The following is a 26,894-nucleotide window of genomic DNA, read 5'->3' as shown; positions in this document are numbered from 1 at the left end:
TCCACGCGGTAAAGATTATTATTCACATTTTTTTTGTGTCATACTTTTGGAATTTATATTAATCCAAAAAATCATTCCGTATTCCAATACAATATATAATAGTTAGTGAAATATTATTTCAATATAAAAATTATAAATGTACTCATATAAAACTATTAATCCACAGAAAAAATCTGGTATGATTTATACTCTGATGCTAAAATTCTATAACATTTTTTGATACCCATATGTATTATCACTAATCGGTGTAGGTACTTGGTATAATAATATGTACCAATCATTTTGACAAGTATCGCATGTTTATTTTGTCTATCTGCTCACAATTTTAAGATGTATTATTATATTTTATTTTAGACCTAAATAGAAACCTAATTCAATTTAACACATTTTTCAAAAAAAATATCATATTAGTTGTTCGATATATTATACATCAAAAAATATTATTTTAATATGTGGAACACCTATCACCACCTTTACAATAACCTTACTCAAATGTTAATTTGGTTTTTATTTTTTTTTATAGATGATCAAAGATACAGTTGAAGATTTGTCGCTTACGAGTAAAAACTCGAGTAGAGTCAAAGACCTGGTGAGTAGCTTTTTTTCTTTCTTTAAAAAGTAAGGGGAGAATATTATTATTTGGACTACATAGGTTACAACAATAAGTCGTTGCCTTATGCTTCCGGTGGTTTTTAATTAAAACCCGTTTTTCACAAGCATTATTATGTTGGTCGGATTCATTAAAACTGATAAAAGATAACGCTAGAAGGTCTGTGTCCGATAAGAACAATAAAATGGAACAACAACAGCCGCAGTCGGTGTAAACTACAAACAGAATTGTGTCAGTGCACTGGTTCTCATTTAGTCACACATTTTAATCAAAAATAATAATTAATAATATTATGTGAATATATTATTGTAGCTGCATTCTTATTGTCAAATGTACTGAATTTATGATGTAATACCACTATTATAGTACTATAATAGTACGTAGGCGTATATCAATATAACTATACGTACGGATAGTTATTGTGTATAGAATATAATAATGATAATTATATGGTATCTGAATGATTGAATCTGATGTATATTTCCGTGCACTCGATAGCCATAATCGATACAACAATTAAAGACGATGAAAGGCTAAATATCCCGCTAATGAATCGAATTTATTCACATATTGTATTATGTAGGTACTTTTACCATACTTTCATAATGGGTGTATTTGACTCTTCGTACGTGTCAACACGTCATACAATATGGTGTATTATACACGTCATACAACGTGTATAATATTATCATAATATTAATATAATATATTAAAATATTTGTACTCGTAAATTTAAATTTTATTCGTACATTTCTCGATTACATAATAATAAAATAACAGAATACCTACCTAATGTTTTACGCATAATATGTATTCATTAAATCATAAAAAATTTAAGACAAACTGTTCCAATTGTTTCAACCTTGATAAGTTGCAATTTATAATATATGTTAGCTAGGTGTCAAACAATATAGTTTTAAATATCAAGCCTATTCGGTTAACTCTGTTTGTTATAACTCACAATCATAACCGAGGCATATAATATACAAATTACCTAAACAATTTCAACGAGCTATTATTATTATTGGGAATTAGTAGTTATTAATACAAAAAATAAATGTAAAATAGTTTATTTCACTCAATACGATACTAATTAGATAATAACTACCTTTAGGCTTTGAAATCATGAAAAGAAATCAAGAATTAGTAATTGTCATTAATATTGTTATAACTTTATTGCATAATATGATTAATACGAGTAATAATTTATTAAGTCTGTCAGTTTATATTAATCAATAATTTATTATACTTGCTTTCTAGTTTTTAAATGTATATTTTTACATTAGTAGGTATTATACGCGACGGTATAATATTATTATTTGTTCATTTTAAATAAACATTAGAGGAGTTTTACTATCAAATATATAGTTATTATATTCAAAATAAAATATATAAGACAAGTGTCGACTTCAAAAATTAAAGCAAACCATTAAAATTACCCAAGTCCAAAAAAAAAAAATATGAAATAAAATATTGAGAATAATATGTAGGTAGGTACCTAAATGATGGTATGTTATAATATAATATTAAAATCTCATAAAAGCTCTATTATTCGATATTCTTTTTTCTTAGATATTTATATTTTTTTAATAATAAGGGTAGGTACGTACTTTATTACGTTTATGAGTATTAAACGACCTGAGCTAATGGCTTGTGAAGACGGATTCAAAGGATTATAGCACACGTTTTTTCAATGTCTCGTATTGATAATAAATGTAAAGAAAATTCAATTCGTATGTAATAAAATACTTAATTAGATCCATTCTACTCGATACTCAGTACTCGCACGCTTACATAAATATTCTATTATGACTGAATTTACAAATAATAATATTATTATATATGGCACGGATTTATATTGACACAGACGCTTTGATGTAATATTAATCATATAGGCATGTACATTTTATAACTATCATTCTGAATATTCATAAATGTTTTACTTTTTTAATATTTAAAAAATATTTCTTAAATTTTAACGTCTCGTTAACCTATAGTTATACGTATATTCAATCTTTAATACGCAATTTCAAAATAATGGCCCAACCTACGATCTCTACTACAATGTATGAATACGCATCATTATCTTTTATAAGTAGGTATACCTATATAAATTTTAATTTTTAAACAGTTTTATAGAAATGACATTATACGGAACATATAACAATAGTATTAACTGCAGCGTTCATTCAACATTTTTGAGATGTTCTTTTATGTAGGTTCTATCTATGAGTTTAATTTTGCATAAAATACTGTTATATCATTATAGTATGTAGATTGTAGGTACCCGAAATATTTATAAATGTCAAGTACATTATATTATTTAAATTACAGTTCTGTTTATGTAATTTGGAAGTAAAAATCGTAGTTTTAAATATAATCAATTAAACTAGCCTCTATTATATTCGTTTTAAACCTATTTTATGGTATTTATACAAATATGCATATATTAATAATAATTATCGACAGAGTATGATATAAAAGTATAAAACATAAAAATAATATGCTAAATAATAATTTGTATCGTCAAATTCAAGTTTGTGTCGACGTAAACAATAATTGTTTTAATAAAATTAGCAACAAATTTACCTTTTACAACTATGTTTAAATGCATAATGTATATGATGAGAATGTATAATTATAATTTTCGAAATACAAATCATGAATATTTTCCACTATGAAGTTTAAACGTTAACGTGTGACATTTGTAATACGATGATCACAGATTAAAATTATATATTTTGTTAGAGATTTTATTTAAATAAAAAATGATTTATCTGTATTAAGGTTGTTAACCATACATTATATTATAATCGATCGGCAATATCTATTACTTCGTTCAGTAATTTGTTTGTGTTTAAAATCGTTAAATAAACGAACTAAAATTGAATTTGTATTAACCTTCAAGTAGTCGATGCAGCGATAAAAATTATAATATTTACTATTTAGGTGCCTACCTATCCTTATGCGTCAACTAAACGAACTAAAATTGTATTTGTATCAACTTTCAAGTAGTTAGTCGGTATAGGGAGATATTATAATATTTAGGTACCTACTAACACATTATATTAATATGGTGTCTCTCAAGTACACTCATGTACTTATTCCATATATTACCCATTTGACGAGGACCCCATATCTAAATAAGGTCTATTTTTTTCGGCGACTTGTGCAATGCACAACAAACAATTGTTATTTGTAACACCATAATCATAACGTCTTATACCTATTGTTGTCTTAATGGTCGCTTGCAAGCATAGTAATGTTTGGAAACTATACGTGTACGGTCCACATATCATTATATATTTAACCATGATGGTCTATTGCTCTTAGCGTCACGAAATATCCGCCCGGCCACTAGCTGCTCCATGGACGCAACGACAGTAATAATAATTATTATAATACAAATACCAAAAACACATATTAATTTTGTTATAATATACGTCTTATTACGCCCATTATTGTATTATAAAAAATATATAAATACGTGTATTACGTACTATGTGCACTACGTATTTGTGTGAAAGGTGAAGGTTATTATATTATAATATGGACAGTGAACACTATTTTGAAAGTCATTAACGGTATTGGAAGTTCAAGAATGCATATTATTATTGTACGGCGTACTTATTTACCATCATGCGTGTGCGCGTTGTAAACTTATTATAATAATGTTATGTCGTCGTCGGGAACTAGAGAAATAGGTACGATAACAATAATAATAAAAATAATAATAATAAACACACACACGCACCCGTCATGAGCCTGTTTATGATATTTTTTTCCCGCTTGCACTCCGGAACGGGCCGAAGCTACTTTCTCCCGCCGCCGCCACCACTGCCGCGCCGTCCCGTTTGTACTTTCACTGATATGCGCACACACGCGCCATCCGCACACCCAGTCGTGTTATACACACACGCACAATATTGCAGTCCTACAAACGGTTTGATAACAATAATGTAATATTATATTATTACGACGATAACTTTACACCGGGGGGGGGGGGGGACCTCGGGGGTCCCTAAATCGCGGGGCTGACGACGAACCGGTTACGTTTGAGCCTATATAGTTGCCGAGAATAAAACAATATATATTTAAAATATTGTATGTTTTTCATAATTATTATTATTGACGTTCATTATACGAAAGGAATAATAACTTATAAAACGCGATAATAGTTATTCGATTAGGATACACACACATAGAGACAATATGCTGAAGTTCGTTCAACCGAAACGCATCATCGTTCTACCGTTATATTGTTATTTGTTTGTGCGATCGCTGCTTATTACGTTATTAACAACAAGACAACAACAATAACAGATACGCGAACAAATTAATTAGTTTTCTCCAAATCATAATATTACTATCGCCTTTCGGATGAATATTCCGGGTTTTAGACAGTGTGCCAACAAGTACCTACTTGAGACTCTACGAGAGTTATTTCAAGTTGCACCTACATAATTGATTATTTTGTGGTCAGAGGATATCATTAAAGTGCGTTATAGACGATATTATAATTATTGTAGTGCACTATGTTCGTAAATTCAATATAATTAGTAGATTTGGTCTAGGGCTTTACGCTTCATGTTTATATAACAATTTCATTTCATGCATAATATAACTTATGAATACACTTATGCACCTATTATACAACTAATAATAACATGCTACACGCGTTGAAATTTTTTTTAAAACACACAGTAAAAAACAAACTATTTGTTATATTATACAGCTCTATAATAAAATAACAGTTATCTATTATTTAGAATATTATTATTCAATGTTCCATTGTCTTAATTGTGTATTAAAAAATAAAATAATTACAAGCACATAACACAATTAAAGTTGTAAGACCATCATTATGAGTTATTATACCCACTATTTAACTAGGTACCTACATAACTGTTGATGCAAACATTGTAATTTTCCTAATTTTACTACTTATCATAGAGTTAGTGAATATATTTTGATGTTGATACTTTATTCAGTATCACATTGAAGATATAGCTAGGAGTTATTTTACGTAAAAACTAAAACACTAAATAATAATTATAGGTAGCAACTAACAAATTAATAAATTCAAATATCTATTAGAATACTTCTTTTAAATAAATCAGGACAAGTATTAAATGTAATAATATAATATGAATTATGCGTACAGTATTAAAAAATACACTTTTTATTTTCAATTTGCTGTTTATGCTCATACCTAATAGAAAATTATAGAATTGTAAATTATTAAAAATGTATTGGTAGTTTCTTTAAACACATTTTTTAAATTATAAAAACATATCAAAGTTTTGATTTTATAAAGTAATTCAGTTTCATAAATAATGTATTTAGCCACCATTACCAAGTAAGTATTTTTAATTCTTAATAAGTTCCACTAATAAACCATAGTATATTGTGTTGGCTTCCCATCGAATGTAGGTTAAAATAGTTAATTGCTTTCAATAAATCATGAATAATTAATAGCTATATACAAATATTCAGTCTCCTATTTAAATTGAAATACGTTATAAACTTAATATTAACTATATGTACAAAACAATTTCCGAAAAAAATTATTGCATAATATATTACATATTTTATATTTATATAGATTTTAATTTTATTATTTACTTCTAGGAATCCCAAAAAAATAAAAATAAACTATATTTTTTGTGATTTTAACAAACCTTAAACAGTATTAACGTTATTTTTTTTATTCAGTGATTAATCAATTAAGTATAAATTATAGAGACACATTAGTAGGTACATTACTCATTAGGTAATAACCATTAGGTTAAGTGTCTTCGGATATAAAATTCATAAAACCAATGGTTTCTCTTTTTTTACTTAAAACTTAAAACCATAATCAGTATCGGACAAAATCGTAAATAAATGCAAATTTGTGTTTTTGTTTAAGTCTTAATTCTAATAGGTACTATAAATCAATATGACCAACTAAAAAACTAAAATGTTTTATTAAGTAGGATAGGGAGATCAAAAATCTAGTCATTTTATCCTGAATCGTATATTTTTATAATGCCTACATATTTTTAACAAATTGATTTTATGTTATACACATTATATTATATGTTAACTAAATTTACTAGGTAGGTAGGTAATAGTATTTTATATGAATTTGGTGGTTATTAACCTTTTAGAATATAATAGACATTTCCCACATCTTTAGGTCACATGTGGTTGTGTCAGGCTATTATATACATTATACACGGTATATTGCGACATTTACAAATTACAACTTTAAATTATCATTTTATTGCATTTTTTAGCCATAATCCAGTATTACTAGTATTCTTGTAACGATTGTAAACCTTATAGTGGTGTCTTTAATATCTAAATCGACTAAATCACTTTATTATGTCATTATGATAGTTAACATCTATATTATATTTTATTATTGAACGTTTTTTTTAAGTAAAAAATAAATAAAAATTGTGATTTTGATTTTACCGGTTTGAAAAAAAAATAATATATACATAATTATTATGTTGGTTTAGTTACGTATATAATATATTTATTATTTCATACTAAATTTAGTTATTGCTATAAGCCTTATACCGTCAACTACAGTGTTCCTATTGTATAAGGGTTAACATTTTTTGAATGTATCAAAGTTTCGTAATATTCTTATGTGACCTTAAAAATTTTGAAAACTCGTTGAAAATTCTGGAATGTGGTCAATCGGACACTAGACAACACGTGAGAGAATTTAATTATTAAAGCATTTATAGAAGCTATAAAATGTCTCAACTAATATTATAGTTATTCATTTTTATTACATTTTTTTTTATGTATATAGTAAATAAGTATAGGTATAGAGTTCTATATTGAAACCGAGTGCATTCAAGCGTGTGCAGTGTATATACCTACATTTAATAGCAGCATGTATGTTCATTTTTTTTCTCCTTAACTATAATAATAATATGTAATTTACGTTTAAGACGTTATCAAAGCATGTTATGAATTAAAAATAAAAATAAATAGTTGACAATCTTAACATAAAATTATAATGAATTACAACAGTACCTACCTATATATAAATATAAATACCGACGTGTGACATAACATAAATCTTATGTTTTATGATTCATTTTTAAAAACAATCAACGAATTATTAGCACTTTGCTCAAGACGTTCATAGAATTTCCACCCATATCAGTATAATATGTAGTACTTAGATTTTTTTGTAGTAGTAGATATTTATTGCTTTGACCTCCTTCGTTTGTTTTCTCGCAGTGTATAATATAGCATACATACGGCACTGTCCATTAATCAGTCGAAACGAATTGGCGGATTTCCTGTGGGGAATAGGCGTGTTCACCTGTCAAATTTGTGTGATTTCATACATGACTCATCTGCTTATGAATAAAGGCCAACAAATGTCAAATCCAAGTAGAATAAATTGTGAACGTTATTTTATTTATTTTTTGCAACCTGCAACTTGCTAAGACTTATTTCGATTTATTTTTCTAATCCATTAGCCATTACTTATTACCACGCGCTTTTATCCAAATAGAAATAATAAAAATAAGTCCAATGTTCTTTCTGGCATTACCTATATAGTGACACATATTAATTGACGAATTAAATAGCATACGCAACCATATCTCACAGATGATCAATTCCGGTTGTAAGATTATCATCTGTGTTCTCTCGTTGGTCTTTTACGATATTTGTATTTTTAAGTGATATGAGTATGTAAAATATTAATATTTAAAAACGCTTATAATTCACTTAAAAATAAAAAACCCACGAGAGAATACAGATAATGTTCTTTCATTTAAGTTTGATAATAGGTCACTTCACTCTAATAAAATTGGAACTGCCGGACGTACATTTTGGTATATTATGCATAAATGCGTTAGTAAAACAGGGCCAACACATGCGGGAACGACGTCTTCCTAATAAAAAACCATCAGGAATATAAATCCCAAATTTACTTTTTTTTAAGTCTGTAATTTTTTAAGTTTTTCTCAAAGGTTAATATCAATAATAACTTTTATTGTATTACATAATATTATGAAAAAGTATTAATGTAGGTATTAGGTTTGCATTAATAATAATAAGAATAGTATAATATGTCATACATACCTAATTCACAAAGTATAAGTTAGATGCCTAGGATAGCTAATGCTCTAATGCATCAACATTTCAAAACGATTTATCATTACGAGGAGTGTGGGGTGGGCAGGGGGGATATATCTAATTTGTATTACCTTCTGCAGTTTTCTGTGGTATAAGCATTGAAGTATTTTGATTAAAAATTATGAAACGATAAACGGTACATTAAACAGGCTGACATGCATCCATGCAGGTGGGTTGATCGACCGCGGTAAACAGGTGTCGAAATTAATTAGTTGGTCCAATTTGACCATGCGCCGGGTGCCAAACACATAGGTATATACTAGAATTGAGGTGGAGGTAAAACGTGATCCGGTCGGAGGTGAAAGTGTATTTGTATGAGTGTACCGCTCGCAACAGCGACTGGTTTGAAGCACCCACGACATCACGAACGATCCAAGGCACCATTTTGGCGGGATCACGATCTGCCGCGGAATCGCGTGTGCAAAAAAAAATAACACATTAATGATGATGAAAAAATAATAAAGTAAATCGCAGAAGACTGCAGCAAGAAAATGAAAGCGAACTATATTAAAAATTTAAACGATTAGAACGTTATTTTTCATATACGACGTCATCGCCTATTATTATTAATAATTAGTCTTGTTATTATTTTTATTTATATCGTTAATCTTTATCACTGTTATCTTTCTTTATTTTTCAGATCAAAAAGCTGAATGAAGGTTCCCAACAGTCCAGTTTTAAAAAAAAAGGACCGGCCCATAAGGTAAGACGAATTAAATTTTTCACTTTCAACAGCAATATTGTTATGTAACCGTTGAAAGTTAACGATTATGTTTATGAAAAATAACCTTCTAATTCATAACAATATAATATATTATGTTTTTATAGATCATTATTTTTTATTAATATAATAATATCAAATAACGCACACGACACACAATAGGCATTATAATCAAGTCCACTGCATTTTCAATACGTCTGCGATAACAATAAAATCAAAATAGGTCCTAATGACATAATATCATACCTAATCCACGTCATAGTTGACAAACATTTCAAATCATATTTAAACTTAACTCTAGTAGTCTAGTTTCGTTTAATGTATGTATAATGATACGCACCACATCGTTAAATGTGTGAACTGCGTCGTTGCGAATTTAAACTGAATACTTATAATTTAACCTGACCTAACCTGAAGTAACGTAAGCTATCGACACGAAAACCGTGTTGGACGCGAGCTCGAGAAGACGTTGAAATGTCACACTCGAATGTCGTATGTCGCCCATCGATTTCTGCGAACGTTTTTATGGTTACGGCCGATATAATATATTATTATTATTATTATTATTATTATGCATGTGCATTGTGCATACGTGCATCGTAAAAAATATGTTAAACACGCGTAACGGATGTTTTACTATTATTATAAAAAAAAATGTGTTTCGAAAATAAAATAATGCTTTCTCCCCGTCGCCGTAATAAAGCTGTGGCCTGCGAGTGTGCGTGCGGGGCCGCCGATATTATAATATATGAACGATCGCAATAATAATGGTGAAAAACAATAATACGAGAAATATTAATAACATAATATCGGTGTGCCTTTAAATCCGTGCACGACTGTTGTAGGAAAGATGAATATTCGTGATGCCCGACCAAAAAGATATTCGTAATCATATCATTATTTTTGATATTGTTTTTAACCCGAGTGTGTACCGTAATGATGGGTTTGTAATGTTGTACGGGACTTTTCAATACCCGTTCTCGATGTCTGTACTTCAATAAGAATAAACCTTTCTAATAAAATTATAAAACATTGTAGATATTTTAATTTTCACTTCCTAGTGTGCATAATAACGCGAATATAATATTTTTACCCGAGTAAATTATACCTAAATAATGTAACATTGTTATTTTTTATGATTACAAAATTAATTGTACATTTTAGAATAAACAACATATTATACACATAATATTATGAACTGTTTTTAACAGATATTATATTTATTAAATTTATAATTTAAAATTGTTTGCGCGCTTTTCATTATTTACCTTCAGTATTAAAGTTAAACATTTTGTTTTAATTTTACTACCTACCTAGGCATTTAATGTTATTTTTAATATACATTTATTTAAAAGTTGTTCGTACTCCATTTATAATATGTTGTTTAGTAATAATTTTATAAAAACGAAATATATTACATGGAAGTCCGTTTAATACTAATACACTTATATTTCCAGTATATTAAATCCGAAAATGAAATGTTGACGTTTCAAAATATTGCATTAAAGAATTAAATTTTATATTCGTGACAACGTGTAATTGGATTTAATTTTATGTTCCATATTTTTGCATTAAAATATGACTGAATTATGAAGTAAAAATATTAATATACAAAACTAAATAAATAATAGTAATTAAAAATCGTTTAAATTTTAATTAATTTAATGAAAAGATGAAATTGTTTTTATTTTATAAATCTCATATTATATTTTATTAATTATTGATTGGATATATTTATCATAAAACCGGTACCACTAAAGGAAGTAATTTGGATGTATAAATTAAAAATTACAGTGAGAGCATCTTTGATGTAAGAACTACTTTCCATAAAGAAATAACACTTTATTTTTTTTAATGGTTTAATTTTATCGAAACTTAACAAATACTTACATATAACACGTAATTGTTCAACTATTAGTTATTTAAATATAGGTACCTATTAATAAATTAGTCGTTCAGCATGTAAATTGTATATAGTACAATTAATACGCACTGAGCACATTTATTTCTTACTTTTCTAATTTTAAACCATGAGAAATAATGACTTATTAATTATACAAACCATCCTCCATATTCAAATTATTATTAGGTTTTTAGTTTTTACCAAAAAAAATACCTCTGAGATTTGACAATTATCTTACTGTCAGGTATATAAAAATTTAAAAAAAATATTTACTCAACATACCTACAACTTCTTCAAATAAAATATGAATGTAACATAATATATTTTAATTTAAGTAGGTATATAATAATAATTATTTGATTTTTTTAAACATATTTTATTGATATGTGTATATTCTATATTTTGTGCATTGAAAGTTTTAAATCGTATAAAATTAACTATATCAATTAATTGTTAAATAAAAGGAAAGTAAAATGAAGTAGTTACGAATCACATTTTGTTTCTAACTATTTTCTATTGACTTATGATTATATAAAATAATTGTTGTTGTAGTGACTAAGATTTTTACAATCGTATAACTGTCTAAGTTATAATAATTATTAATTACATACCTGTAATTAAATAATAATTCCTTCCAATATTAAAAACAAGTAGAATTAAACTTTCCAAAATCATTAGTGCTCGCCGCTCGGACATATTTTCTCATTTTCGAATCACAAAAAAAACTAATAAGTAACATAAGGAGAAGATCACTTTTTTTATTTAATATAATACTTTTAACTTTAAAATTATGTAACTATAAAGTTATTGCTTTGGCTCAAACTCTATAATTGTATGTGTGATAAATTAGTAGGTACTTAACATTAATTTTTATAAAAATAATAGACAAATCATACTTTATAATGAACAATTTATGATTTTGCACGTTTGACGAGACATTAACCAAAAATATTTGGTTTTTTTGTTTTTTTGTTTTTTTTTTTTAATATCTTATGTCATTACTCTAATTTTTATTATCGCCAAAATTACCTACATATATGGATAGGTAGAAGGTACCACCTATATTAATAAAAACATTTTTTTCGTATTAAAAGTTTTAGGCACTCGCATCTATTGCTCGTTGTTAAATTGGCGAAATCTAATGATGTTGAATATTGATAGTGTCTAGTATGAGTAATTTTCCTGATTGAACTAACCGTTTTAGCTTATGAAACATTTTGAGTCTATACATAATATTAAATATACTTTTTTTTTATGAATCAAAACTTAGAACGACGCCTCTTCAGAAACTGGCTCAACAAAACTTACTGACCGAATCACTAGCATTAAGGTAATTTACAATTTCGTCGAACCTGTAATTATTATTATTATTATTATTAGAAATCACGTATATAGTTTGTAAAACTGTATTTATAATAATTGTAAACTCACGAAAGCTTCAACTATTTCACACGGGAGTCTGTACAGAATAAATAGTTGTACATATATTTTAGTAGTGCATTCTACTTTGGGTACCTATGCTGTTTTTAATATGTCATAAAAATTACATTTTATTTATCTAGGTACAACAAATATTAACAAATTCGTCAAAAGCAACCGTTCAAGATGTTCTGGACGTACGGAAAAAATCTGTCGAAGTCAATAACCGCGTGGGAGGAAACACGGCCAATTCGATAATTTTAGACGATGAAAATCAATTACCACAGGTAGGTACATTGGAAGAATTAAAGATTTTTTTAACTATGCGTGAAACAATTGTTTTAAATCTATTTGTTCACTATACACGTATTATATTATATGCTGCGTAGGTATAAGATAATTACTAAAGAAATTATAAGTAAATAAATATGATAATGTAATAAAACAATAATGTAAGACTTGGCCACAATATCTAATTTATTTGCAAGAAAAAGAGAGCACAGTGTGACTAAAAATAAATCTTGAGACTTATATAACTCACACTATTACAATAACGCGATATCGCAAAAATTATATTTCGAGAAATTTGTCTTAAAGCTTAGAATTTTATATTTGTTTTGGGTAGTTGGGTATCTTCATTTATGCTCAATATTTATGCATAATATACTGAAATAAAATATTTAAATATGCATGTATGACATCTGCGCTAACTAAATCAAGGAAAGCTTAAATTCAGAAATGAAAAAAAAAACCACAAATATTTTAATTACTTTTACTGCGAAGATAAATATAGAACTGTTTCTTATGAGAGTTTTACTTACAGATGGTGGATTTGGAAACTATGTTTTCATTACTCTCAGAAAAACATTCAGAATTACTGCGTGCATACAATTGCATGCAAGTGCAACAACTCAAAGACTCGACGTTGCGTAAAGACAAACGAGAAATCCAACGGTTGTCTAGTATAAATTCTGACCTTTTAGCTGAAGTGAATAAATTGCAAACGCAACTTAAAGAAACATCAGAACACAATGAACTACTCGAGTTCAGGCTTTTGGAGTTGGAAGATATCGAAACAACGACCAAAGTAAGATTACAAATATAACTAAAATCGTATTTGATGTTAAATAAAAAAAAGTGCACATTTAAATATAGTGTGTTTTTTATAATAACGTTCTCTATTATTTGATTGCTATTTAACCATCAAATTATATATGCATTTATGCATTCAACATTTATCACGCTCTGTATAATGGCTTTTTTTTTTGTTATTGAATACGAAATGTATCCCGTATGATTGCAAAACGTTTTCGTGCTTATTCGAACCCATTGTTTTTATAGTTGAAAATTCAAAACCGTGAAACCACCGAAGATATGAGCGACTCCGGTGTTATGTCACTGGCCACCAGTGATGATTTTTGCAGTGACGGAGACCAACACGAAAACGAATTAGTAAGTACCTTATCTATACAAATTATCGCAGCAGGATCTACAACATTGTATGGATAATGTGTCACATAATAAATTAGTCTTTGAGAAACAAGGTCGTGGTTTCGTATAGTCTAATAAAGAGTAATTTAAAATGGGTGTTTTTTCTATTGTGTATTAAAACTATTTAAACATTTTTAGTTCAATTTTTTTATTTTTTGTCCTTGTAATGACAAAATTATTTCTATCTTTATTGTGAGAACAAGGTGTCAGCGTTCAAAAATCAACCACGATTTGAGTGTTGAACCCAAACAGATATCGTTTCCTGAAGTAGATAGGCATACAACGAATCATTGTTTATTTTTTATTATTCAGTTGGTAGGTACCTACTTCAATTGTTACCAAATATCAATTATGCCTAAAATATATTTTATCTTAAGGACGTTCCTAAACTTAACCAAGTGGAAAACAAACATATATTATTATAAATGAAAATATTATATTGATCAATATAAAAAAAATATATATATATTAATAAATATTATACATTTTAACTCAACCACCAAAACATATTATTTTGTAAATATTAAATACGCGTATGATATAAGAATTTAAAATAATAATAACCAAATAAATTCACGATTTTTATTATAATGGCTCACACGAAATAATGGTGGGCAACAAAAATAATACTGCCATCTTCAGGGTAAAATTTGTATGCAACGCTTGTAACACTTTGTTTTTAATATTCTTAACAAAGGTAATATTCAAAATCACTCTCACGCGATTGTTATTCGTTGATTTGATTACCAATTTATATTATTCTAGCCATTATGTCATCGAAATCCATAGGTGCGCCGTTAACTCAACGAACCCTCTAGACTTTATTAGCATTACCTATTACCTACCACTCCTACTGAAAAAAAAATCACAATATTATAAATACTGTATATTCAGGTACGAGATAGAATGTTTTAAATACAATAAGGCCAGGCCTCGAATGGCAACGCCTAAAGCGTACATTATAGCACTATGTGACAACCTTGTAATAGGAATTTTATACTTTGGACGAATCGTGATCTGATTTAAAATGTAATACATAATATATCTCACAAAAATTAAAAATGCTTATTTAATAATAGTTGTATCTACTTTTTAATGGCTTTCCGATTCAGTACTCCACTCGTCGTCTGTAGGTCGTACTAGTAATAAAAATATTATATTCTTACGGCATCCGTAATGCACTGGCAAGGTTATTACAGGTTTCGATTTTTACCTCGGGGGATGCAACCGAGAGGGTTTGATGAGGAGAATTTTTGACATACCAAACAAACATTCCTGCGGTAACAGCCGTCACTGTAGAATGTAAAGGTTAACTATACTGTTATGATTTTAATTTTCCACGTAACACGTGCACGAACGGACGACTGGCATTCGTAAATTACGTACAATAAATAAATATAAATTAACACAATGGTATTTTAACTACCGCATCATATACGATTAATTTTATAAGTTTTGCCTAACTATAATATTGTATTTTAGGACGTAAGGCGGTGTGATAACATTAAACAACGACTGATGGAAATGTACAACAGCGTATGTTATTGTGTAGAAGATAGATCAACAATTAATCAAGTACTAGCTCTCATACGGCATTTCGAGTGCCGTATAACAGACATAAATCAAAATGATCGCCATAAACAGGCGTACACAGACTGCCTTCAAGAGAGTGGTATTTTTGAAGAGGATATTTATTCGGAAGCTATATCAGAAGCAACTCAAACGGAAAGTCCTATCGAAAAAACCATAGGTATTCTTTCTACCGATTTAACCGAAGAACTTAGAAAATTATCCAGAATTCGTGAAAAAATCGAAGAACGCAAAGTGCCATTAGTTGATGATCGAGTTGCTAAAGAATTGTCGTTTTACAAAGAACACTGGCGAACTTTAGAAAGGAAAATCGAAGCATATGAATGTGACGGAGACGATAGAGTGAAACTTTTAACATCAACTATCGATAGAGAATCAAGACTGGCCAGTGAAATAAAACTTTTATACACCACTATAGACAAACTAAAAGAACAAAATCGATTGGTAGAAGAAGAAAAATGTGAATTCGAAGAGGCAGAAAACGACACCAGACTTAGATTCCAGAAGTACGTTCATTTTTAAACAACCAACTATGTATTGTTTTGTTTAATAACAGTTTATTAATTTTTTTTAATTTTTAGGTTGGAAAACAAATATATGACGTTGGCTGAAAAAAAAAATACACTACAGACAGAATTAAATGTCAAGGCCCAAGAAATCGAAGCACTTCGGCAAGAATTATCTGAAGTAAATGCAAAAAAATGCGAAGCCCGTAAGCACGCCGCCTCTATGGAAGCGTTGATCAATAAATATGAGCAGAGAAATTTTGAACTTGAAGAATCCGAAATGGAAACAAAATGTAAATTACAAATTTTGGAAAATGCATGGCCAGCAATAGTTTTATGGAATATATGGCGTGTTGTGTGTAAACATTATCGCAAATCCAAATCAACGACAGCTATTGAGTACAAACAGTCTACAGAACTGGACATAGATTACTTAGAGAAACTGCGTATCATGACTAAAGAGCGGATGGAAATGGAAAAACGCATCCATGACCTTGAATTCAAAGAAAATGTTTATCAACAGACATTACAACAGGCTGATAACATTTTAGCCAACGTCGAGGAAGGGTATAAGCGGCAAATTGAAGAACTGAACTCAGAACTGGCAGAAAAACAAAAACAGTTAACAGATCGCGAGAACCGGATGCGGTTATCAGCTGATTCTAGAGATAGGGAACCAGAACTTTTAGACAGAATACATGGGCTCGAAACGGAGATACGAGAACTTATGCACAAGCTCAAAGCTAAAGATGTGGAAAAGCAGTCATGGGTTCGTCGTGAAACACAACTCAGAAATGATATGGACCAGTTCGTCAATGAAGTTTGCCAAATTAAATCAGAAAATGCCGTGCTCAGGAATCAATTAGATTGTGAGAAAATGAAATTTAAGGACCTACAGAAAGATATAAGTTTCAAACAGTCTGTGTACGCTGAGCTGGAGGAGAAATCTAACGTTGAAGTAAACATTTTGATACATTTTATATTAAAAATAATTTTACTATATTTAAATCTCTTACAGGCGAAAAATTACCAATCGACTATATTAAAATTATCGAAACAAATTGATGAGTATGACGTCACAAACGGAGAACTCAAAGAGGAAGTCGAAACCCTTGAGGTAATTTTGAATTTCTTGCATTTGTTATTATAAATAAATAGGTAAATACATACATTTTTATCTGAATAAAATTCAGGATAAATATGAGTTATTTAATTTTAAGAAATGTATGCTTATTAGATACAATATACCTTATTGTTTGCATAAAATGGCAATACAAAGTAAATATTTTTAATAATATTTTTAGGGTCACTAAGATAAGACTTGGTATAAATATAAAATATAATATACAATACTCAGGGACATAATTATGGGGGCGAGAAAGTCTGAGCAGCCCTGGAGCTCAAGTTCCAAAAAAATAAAAAAATAGGGAAATTGGTTTAAAAAATAATGCTAATTTCTAGCATTAAAAATATTATGTCCTATTTATGGATAAATGACGAAGGGGTTTTTAAAGATAAAATAGCGATATACTTAGTATGTAGATAATAATTAATAAGAAATTAACTGTCGTGTACAAGCATATTATAATGAGGTGAATATGGTTTTTGTCCCAGGCACTGCTTATAACCTTGATTTGATTATCGGAGATATCAGATATTATGGTATCGTCTATACCAGCTGCAATGACTTTTTTCGTGTAATTCAAACACTACACTATTGTTAGCTGCTTTTACCGTGGTATAATTCATCTGAAATTCGTTAATTTTGAATCAATTATTATGGATAGTAAAAAAGTAGGAACTTACCTATTTTAAAGACACTTGTACTCGTAAATATAAATGCATTTAGACTTCGCAATCATATTGCATCGGGCCTCGCAATTATTTTTTGCCCCGTGTCTCGCAAATCTTAAGGACGGCCTAGACAATATGTGTAATGTGTATAATGTATATATTTATTATGTAATGTTTATATGATGCAAATATTTACATAAATAATTAAATGGAAACTTTTATCAGTAATATTTGTTAGACAAATAATTTATGAACCTATTAAGACTGAACAAACCAAATACGACGTACCTATTGAACGTATAATGTATTTTGCGTTATTATAAAATCTTCTATTTGTTTTCAACTTTATGAATGAGTCGTTCTGTTCAGACTTTTTCAATTTCAAGATAGTATTTTAACCGAAAAGTTTTTTCTAAGTCATTATTACATACGATTGGTTGTTATGTTTTCTTAGGCACACGTAAAACTTTTACGAAATGCACTAGCAGAAGAAAAGGAAATCAAAGAAAATATAACTGTCGAGTTGAACCAAGAACTGTCACAGAAACAAGAAATTATTGATAGTTTGGAAAGGCACATGTCGTACAATGGATCGAAAAATGCTGCCGAGGAGCTTCAGTGTGAAAACTTAAAAGTACCTATATATATTTTTAAATTGTCTTTAATTTATCATTTAGTCTAAATTATGTTGTTATCAGACTAACAATGTTGGAAAATTAAACTTGGAGCAAATCGATGCCAACGATGAACACATAACAACGCCACAACTATCGAACCTAACACAATTACAGGTAAATTATTATAATAATATGGTAGTCTGAAATAATAAACCCGTTAACAATATTGTGCTATTTTTATAATATTGTCCTATTATATGGGACGTCACACCCAAAAATAATTTTCTGTAACGAATAAAAAATGAAAATAATAATAAAATTGATTATTCGCCAATAAAGCCATACAAATTATAAAGTTATACTAATAATGATGTTTTACAGACGTGTGATGCCTGTTTTAAACATTTTGAACCAATTTTACAAAAAGTTATGGACAATTTCAACAACGTTTATACCACGTTAGATTCGAATAGCAATTTAAACGTGTCGGATGACTCTACTGAAACGTCCGATGGTAAATTATTTATAATTAATAAAATTTAACGTCCTATTGTAATTGCTGTCGAGTGCACAATAACCGATAACCAACATTTGTTTATTTGTTTCAGATCACCCAAAATCTGTGAGACCCGTAAGTATATGATTTTATACCCGGAGTTTGATACCTACTACTTAATATTTTAAGAAATGTATGTGCTGAGTACTGTCAATGGGTTTGTTTAGGTACAATACAAATGTCCGCCTAAGATAAAACAAACAGTTTGTCACCTAACCAAACAAGCGGCCATGCTGGAGGCTAAAAATTTCGAAAAAAACAAGATAATTATGATGCTGGCTGACGAACTGCTATATTTATCTGAGCACGACAAGTGGAGTAGGCGATCAGAGTTCACGAGAGGTCTCGATTCCGTACCATCCACTCGATACGCTCCCGACTTTAATTGCACGACCGTAGAAAAATACTTGAACGGTGGCACCGAGTGCACTTCGGACGAAAAGGTTAGCTCGTTGTAAAATAAAAAATTTCATAACACCGTTCGATCCGTACAACAATAGTTTTAAGGCCATCCACGCCACATGCACATGCGATGCAGAGGTTCTCGTTCAAAACGATTATAGAAATAATAAACACACTGGTAATAATGTTTCCGCCAAGTCATCGATATTGTTCCGTTCGTACGCTTTCGTGGTACCTACCTATGTAATATTATTACGCCATGCGGCCCAGTTGAGTAATACAGTTAAACGCTCGTAACATATTTCCTACAGACGTGTTACAATATTATTATTATATTTAGATTTTTTTTCTTTTAGTCTACGTCCTGAGCCACGCAAAATGCGAGCACAGTCATTTTTAACGCGCCCCTCAGGCGTCAGTATTATTTCTCAGGGAGCACGTATAGGTACGATTAGCGTCCCTCATAAACATTTTTGTGGGCGAGTTGGCGTCTTGGGCATGAACTAATTGAAAATATTTGAAAATTACCTTTACGGCAATATACATTTGCGCCACCATAAAATGGACACGAATTAATAAAAATAACTAGTCAATAACCGTTGAAATCTTACTATATTGTTATTATTATTAATAAAAAAAAATATTCCAATATCACAAATAGCTATATAAAATAAAATATTTTTTTTAAATTGTATTATTAAACTACGCAGAAAAGTACAGTGAGCGTGACATTTTCTAGACATTTTTTTATAAAACTCAATATATTACTTACGTATATTATTAGAAATAATTAGTAAATACATAATGACCTCCTGGGACGCAACCAATATGTGAAAACAATTTACCTGAACAAAATTTATTATTTTGCTATTTTTGTCTAATTTTCTATTTTGTGTACAATCGTTTGTCACTATCGTTCAAAACGTCGTTTGTTCACGTGTGGCTTAACTTTATGGCGGAGTGGAGGGAGGCAGTTAACCCCGAAAAATCATTCGAATCGACGACCCTCTTTGTGAATGCGGAAATTCGTTTATAGAATAATATATAAACTCCGTGAGACGTTATTACTTCACGGCCAATTTGAAACAAAAAACGATTCTGTTTCAGAGCGACGACCGTAAATACTTGTGCCTGATTGGACCGGAAAACCCTATCGGTCTGCACGTCGTCAGGCAGATCGGACCAGACGGCATCATTCTGGCGTGGAAATCGCCACAACCCAATCCGGTTGGCTCGTACGAGGTAGGTCGATAGCTGTGCCCGTGAAAATGCAGTGCTTGACTTGAGATGGAGACGGGAAGGTTAGGTTAGAGACAGGTGGACCGAGTACCCCCAACTCATTTTTCCGATAGTTTAGCGTAATTGCCAGTATACTTCTTTTTTTCGAGCGGAACGCATAGATAGGACGGTATGCAATATTCTCGCCAGTCAGCCAATGATCATCCGCTTCTTAAACGCATAAAACTACTAATTCAGAAATATCCTTTCGGGTTATGTTGGTTCATGGAATCTGTCCAATGTGACTGAGTCCAGAGTGGAACGGTGACTTAAAAACTGAATTCGTTATTTTTTCAAAGGATCGCGTTCATGCTGACGTTCATTGGGTCGTTAGTTTAATTATTTATTTAAAAACGAATCATAAAATCCATAGAAATGATATAGGTATCACACAGTGTACTATAATAATATAGTCCACAAAAAAATCATGAAAAATATCATGATAAAAAGTATCATTCGAATTACTTTAATTTTAATTTTTATGTGTGGGTGAAAATACGTATAATGCACTAGATAAAAAAAAATGTTTACATAAATTTAATTTTAGCGTAATTAAATTGGCCCGTAATACGTTCAAGTTCTCTAAAAATATGAATTTCGTTCGCACTCTATTTATGAAAAATGAGTGACGTTCATATTGTGTCATTCACTAAATATAAAAACGAGCGCCATATGAACCGTCCGAACACGTCTGAATCCGTCCAACGAAGACATATTTTAATATTAAAGCGGTGTGATAGCAAATTTTTCTTATATTATCGTCATAGCCTGCACACTATTTCCCCTCCCAGGTCGATCACTGCGGGCCCCAATAGATGTGAATTTTCAAAAAAAAATTTTACCATGGAAAAACAATAACGATGACGACTTGGTTTTGTTGAAAGCTGTGCTTGAACGGAAAGTTTGCGCAGAGGATCCCGTGCACGGGACGCTCGACGACCGTGCTGTGTCCTGTCAACCTGCAGGAACCTCTCACGATCACGATGAGCGCGGTGAACGACCAAGACGGAACGGCGATGCCACCAATCACCGTACACCATCCGTTCGTCATTTGAACACCCCGTCAGCCGCCCGTCGTCGTTTCTCTAGTCTTCAGCATTACTGCAAAAAATCAATCAAAACCGTCCAGCTGTGTAACACGTCATATTATTTATATACTATATTGTATATATAATAACCGTCATACCATAATATAATATATTTAGTATAATATTATGTGCACGACACGTCCAGTATTGTGGTACCACTATACCGCGTCACATGTCACGACCGTTATTGGTTATGTCAACATTTTGTATTTTGTTTACTTTTAATATTTTATACCCAATAGTGGAAACATTATTGATTTTTTTTTTCCATGTTATCGAATAATTAGAAAATTATATATGTATTATTATTATATTATTATTTATATATAAAAACAAAACTGTTTTGATGTAACAAAATATTAACAATAACAAGAACACGTCCGGCCGTATGTGTATACATATAATACGAGTATAATATTATAGGTATATACCGTGTACACATACCATGATCGTGTACTCCCATTTTCCTGACCGACACCGTTTGCGGTTACCAAACGTATTCCAATTATAACGCCGCGGACGGCTATTAAAATACATATACGCAATGTATAATATTATTATAACACGTTTGGTGTATTATATATTTTAATATTATGGTTCACACCTCCTCTTGTTCGGACTGCGTCGTTGTAATATATTATCGTTATTATTATAATGTGCATATATATGTGAGTGTGTGTGTGTGATATCGACACGAAGTCTATTCGAATACTTACCTACATATATATATATATATATATAAACTTATATTATTTTCATGTTGTATCCCATTACCGGCAAGGTTATGGATCCGATTAAGCGGCTAAAATAATTGCTTCACCCCTTTCACCATTGTCTCTCCTATGTATACAACCGCGAAGGACGCGGCGACCCGTCAAAACGTGCTTTGATTCGAAATTATCTCCGCGGAGTCGTCGTGGCGCCCGATTATCCGCGCGCGTTCGTTTGGAATAAAAAAATAAAATGTTTTTCGGATCTTCTGCTGCAGCAGGTACTTGTTTAAGGCGTTTAAATATTTTTTTTATTTTTTTTTTAACCAGTAGCTGAGGCTACAGTTATAAATAGATGGAAAAACAAACCCTAACATAATAAGTGAGTTCTAAGCTAAACACGCGGATTGAAATAATAATTTAATCATTTCCCTTGATTATAATATCTTCAAATGTCCACGGAAAAGTACTCGGAATATTTTCACGATACACAAAATAATGGTCCGTATTCGGACTGAAATAAATTCTCATTAAATTGCAAATCGATTTCGCAAGCAACTTTGCGTTAATGCGCGAAGATCGTTTAAGACATTTATTTTACAAAAATACGTGTGTGAACCACCGTCGATCTTCGCACGGTATGTAGGGCACAATACCGACGACTGACATAGATTAAACAGATAGAAAAAAATATTAAAATATCTGTTATGGCGTGGTTGTCACGATGTTTTTTCAAAAATAAATTTCCGTCGTATTTAGATAAGTAACCTAACCTAACCTAACCTATTTCGAAACGTTAGGCGCCAAAATAGTCGTACCCGACCTATACGATATTGAAAATATTATGATCGGTGTTCCAATATCATCGCGAATCCACCCACGCCCGTGCAGTAGTTTTCAATATTACAACTCGCCGATCTCAACTGCAGCAGCAGTCGTATACTGTGGGTAGGTACGTTATGCGACGACCAATCGTCGTTTCTCATTTGCGACTGCTGCAGAAGTTGCATTTTAGTTGTCTGGGAAAAACGTCAAACGACAAAAACAGAAATCGGCTGTTCACGAACAAACACCTCGGTTTTATTGCCCCCGAGACGAACCCGCGACATCGCGTAGTTGTACAACGACTTGCAGGCGAGGCCTCGTTTATTACCGCGGTAAAGTAATATACCTAATAACATTTTATTTCGTTTTCGTATACGTCTATGTATGTATATGAATCAATAATTTACTTACCTATGTACTGTGATAATCTACAGAGAAAGTGGCCCGTTTGGAGCGTATAATAGTGGGTAATAATATATAATCATATACCTATATGACATAGAGGTACCCGGTATATTAACGGTTTAGTGTTTATTTACACGAAAGAAATCCGAATGATGTCTGTAGTCATATAGGCACACATGACGTGCGCACGACTTGCGACTGTCGTAGGTCGTACCTATTATTGTCGTATAGTTGTCGCGAGATCCGCGATTTTGTGAAACACGTTCAAACTCGTTTCTTTTTTCCATCGGTATTTTCACATTTTTCCGGTCGTCCGGCACTGCGCGCGTCTGACGTCCGTTCACAAAATTATTATTATAACTATAAATTATAATAACGTTATGATGCAGCGTGCATCCTATATGTATATATTGGGTTCATGGGATTTAAATTTTTCGCGCGTGGACGTTAGGTTTCGACAGTGCGTTTACACATTACACACATATAGGTACACACATTTACGACTCGGCGAAGCTCATGTGATTATAATATACTTAGCTTATGTTTACTGATCCGTTGTTTTCATAATATATACGATCGTCAACAATAGGTCGTCTTTAAAATCAATTCAGCGAGATACGTTCCCACTGCAGAGGACCGACCATACGACATTTTGGTGTCTTACACATTATTATAAATGGATCGACCCGTTCGTCCTTTGCGCTACAGAAGTTCTAACGACAGATGCTTTAACAAGCCTAATGCGTTTTCGGTTAGGTTATGTTTAGTTAAGAGTTATTACTCCGTGGAATTTGGCTTTGAAAATTGTTGACCACGATACCAATATTAATTAAACTTAATTATGTAGCCGGCTCGCCGCACCGTCAGTCGTGTGCACAAATTGCATAATTCAAAAAGTACAAGCTAGCTATAGTATTATGAATTACCACAAGTATATAAGTGGGTGGAAGCGATAACCTAAGCTTCTAAAACACCCTGTATAGTATAGTGAACAAAAAGATTAATTTATTACGTACATTTTTAGGATTTAACTTTTTTCCTCTTTGGAATTAATTCTACACCTACTGCGATTTGTATTGTTTTTTTTCACCCTTTTAATTTGTTGTAAAATTAATCAAACGGGTTATTTTAAACAAAAGCCACCAAAGCTATAAGTGTTTCAAATATTTCAAAAAGTTTTCGTGTTACTTTTTACTTTTTGTTTAATTTTGATTTATAAGCACCTTTTATTCGATTATTTACGGTTTGTTTTGTTTTGTTTGCTTTGTTTTATCCTATTTTTCATTCCGTGGATTTGTTTGAACTTGGATTGAAAATGATGAAATTTTTATTTTTTACTTGCCTACGTCCCTACGAGTGCATACAAATGACCATGTCACTCATGATAATAATAAAAATAGTATTTCATAAATTGAATTACAATTTGTGAGTGATTAAAAATATCACCAACACACGAAAAAAATCGTCAAAAAACAAAAACCAAAAGCACATAATATTATTATATTGTGATCCATACGTCTACCATCTATTTATAAACTATAGTGTACGGTTTTAAAATTTTAAAATTTTGGGTTATTAATGAGTTACTTACCTCAATAGATTATACTATATATAGACTTGATAAACAGTAGGTATAATATATTATTTTTTTGAAATCATTTGCCAAAACTTTTTCCATGCATTGGACGAGTTCGATGATAAAGAAGCTATCAATCGTTGAACTTTCGTTTAACGAGAAACTAGAACGACTCTTAACAATAAATCGTTTTACTTGTCTTGTCAGAGAACATATGATGACGGCTAATGCCGTTGATTAATGACGACTCATATTTCGGTGTGTACATTGTGTGTATTACACTGTGCGCATTACAGTCGAGTATAGTAGGTAACCTACACTCGTGCTAACGATCATAGTGAAAAGTTCTGACGTTTAAAAATCGTACGAGCAATATTGTATTTAACTTTCGAAATCGAACGCGATCGTTGGCGCAACAATTACAATGCACGCGATAATATGCGAGATTAACACAACTTGTGTCTTAACGGCATTTTTGTTATTTTCAATGTGTAATAGGCGTATATTATGTTTAATATGATTATAAGATAAATTATCGTTGCATGGTATATATGCTTTACGTTACGATAGGTAGTTCTTAAAAAATGGGTTCAGCCGTTCACGGTAACGGTAAAACAGACGAAAACGCATTTTTTCCCGGCGAAACATTTCTCGGCGCATATCCACTGCAGTAATATATATAACTATAATATCATTATTATAATGCAGCGACATAGAAAATCGCCGAAAGAAGAATACAAAAAAATACTCGCAGAACGTCCTGCAGCGGCGATTGTAATCGCGGCAACGAACAATACAAACGTATATATATATCTGTAAATGTATGCAGAATATATAGACCGGAACCGATTTGATTAAGTGCGACGTCTTCGGGTTTCGGGAATTCGAGGGAGTTTGTCATACATTTATAATATGTATTTTATAGTATAAAATATATATTGTACAAAATGGTTTTTCCACCGTAATACACTGCAAAGGCGCTATGATGTAATATAATGTTATATTATGATGTATTATGTTCAGACGAATTTCGTAATTTTAATAACAAATTCTACAGAAAAATATGATAATATGACACAATATTTAAATAACTTGAAAAAGAATACCGGAATCATCAAGTCTCACACTTCATCTACCCATTAAATGTCAACGACAATTATTCATTGTTTAATATAATATTCCTGCGGGGTGGAAAATAAGTTGATAATCACAAAATATATTACTATAAAAATATGTAACCAATAGT

General features: G+C 30.6%; 1 protein-coding gene across 3 annotated transcripts in view; it reads left to right on the top strand.

Moving 5' to 3' along the window:
• Nucleotides 1-22,797, top strand: part of LOC132942924 (uncharacterized) — a 50,907-nt gene extending 28,110 nt beyond the window's left edge. For 2 of the 3 annotated variants that reach the window (XM_061011638.1, XM_061011640.1), the window contains 16 exons: nt 524-589; nt 9,408-9,470; nt 12,662-12,721; nt 12,954-13,097; nt 13,634-13,897; nt 14,152-14,262; nt 15,784-16,397; nt 16,473-17,355; nt 17,416-17,514; nt 18,646-18,825; nt 18,869-18,982; nt 19,190-19,322; nt 19,417-19,439; nt 19,532-19,807; nt 20,874-21,008; nt 21,929-22,797. In XM_061011638.1, the coding sequence (XP_060867621.1) occupies nt 524-589; nt 9,408-9,470; nt 12,662-12,721; nt 12,954-13,097; nt 13,634-13,897; nt 14,152-14,262; nt 15,784-16,397; nt 16,473-17,355; nt 17,416-17,514; nt 18,646-18,825; nt 18,869-18,982; nt 19,190-19,322; nt 19,417-19,439; nt 19,532-19,807; nt 20,874-21,008; nt 21,929-22,099 (3,336 nt within the window). In that variant the 3' untranslated portion in view covers nt 22,100-22,797. The remainder of the gene's footprint in view (nt 1-523; nt 590-9,407; nt 9,471-12,661; nt 12,722-12,953; nt 13,098-13,633; nt 13,898-14,151; nt 14,263-15,783; nt 16,398-16,472; nt 17,356-17,415; nt 17,515-18,645; nt 18,826-18,868; nt 18,983-19,189; nt 19,323-19,416; nt 19,440-19,531; nt 19,808-20,873; nt 21,009-21,928) is intronic. The other variant, XM_061011639.1, reaches the window with a different exon arrangement.
• Nucleotides 22,798-26,894: the final 4,097 nt, after the last annotated feature.

This window comes from Metopolophium dirhodum, chromosome 4, assembly GCF_019925205.1.
Source record: "Metopolophium dirhodum isolate CAU chromosome 4, ASM1992520v1, whole genome shotgun sequence".
Taxonomy (NCBI): domain Eukaryota; kingdom Metazoa; phylum Arthropoda; class Insecta; order Hemiptera; family Aphididae; genus Metopolophium; species Metopolophium dirhodum.
The sequence above is the reverse complement of the archived record's forward strand: the minus strand, read 5'-3'. Positions and strand labels throughout refer to the sequence as shown.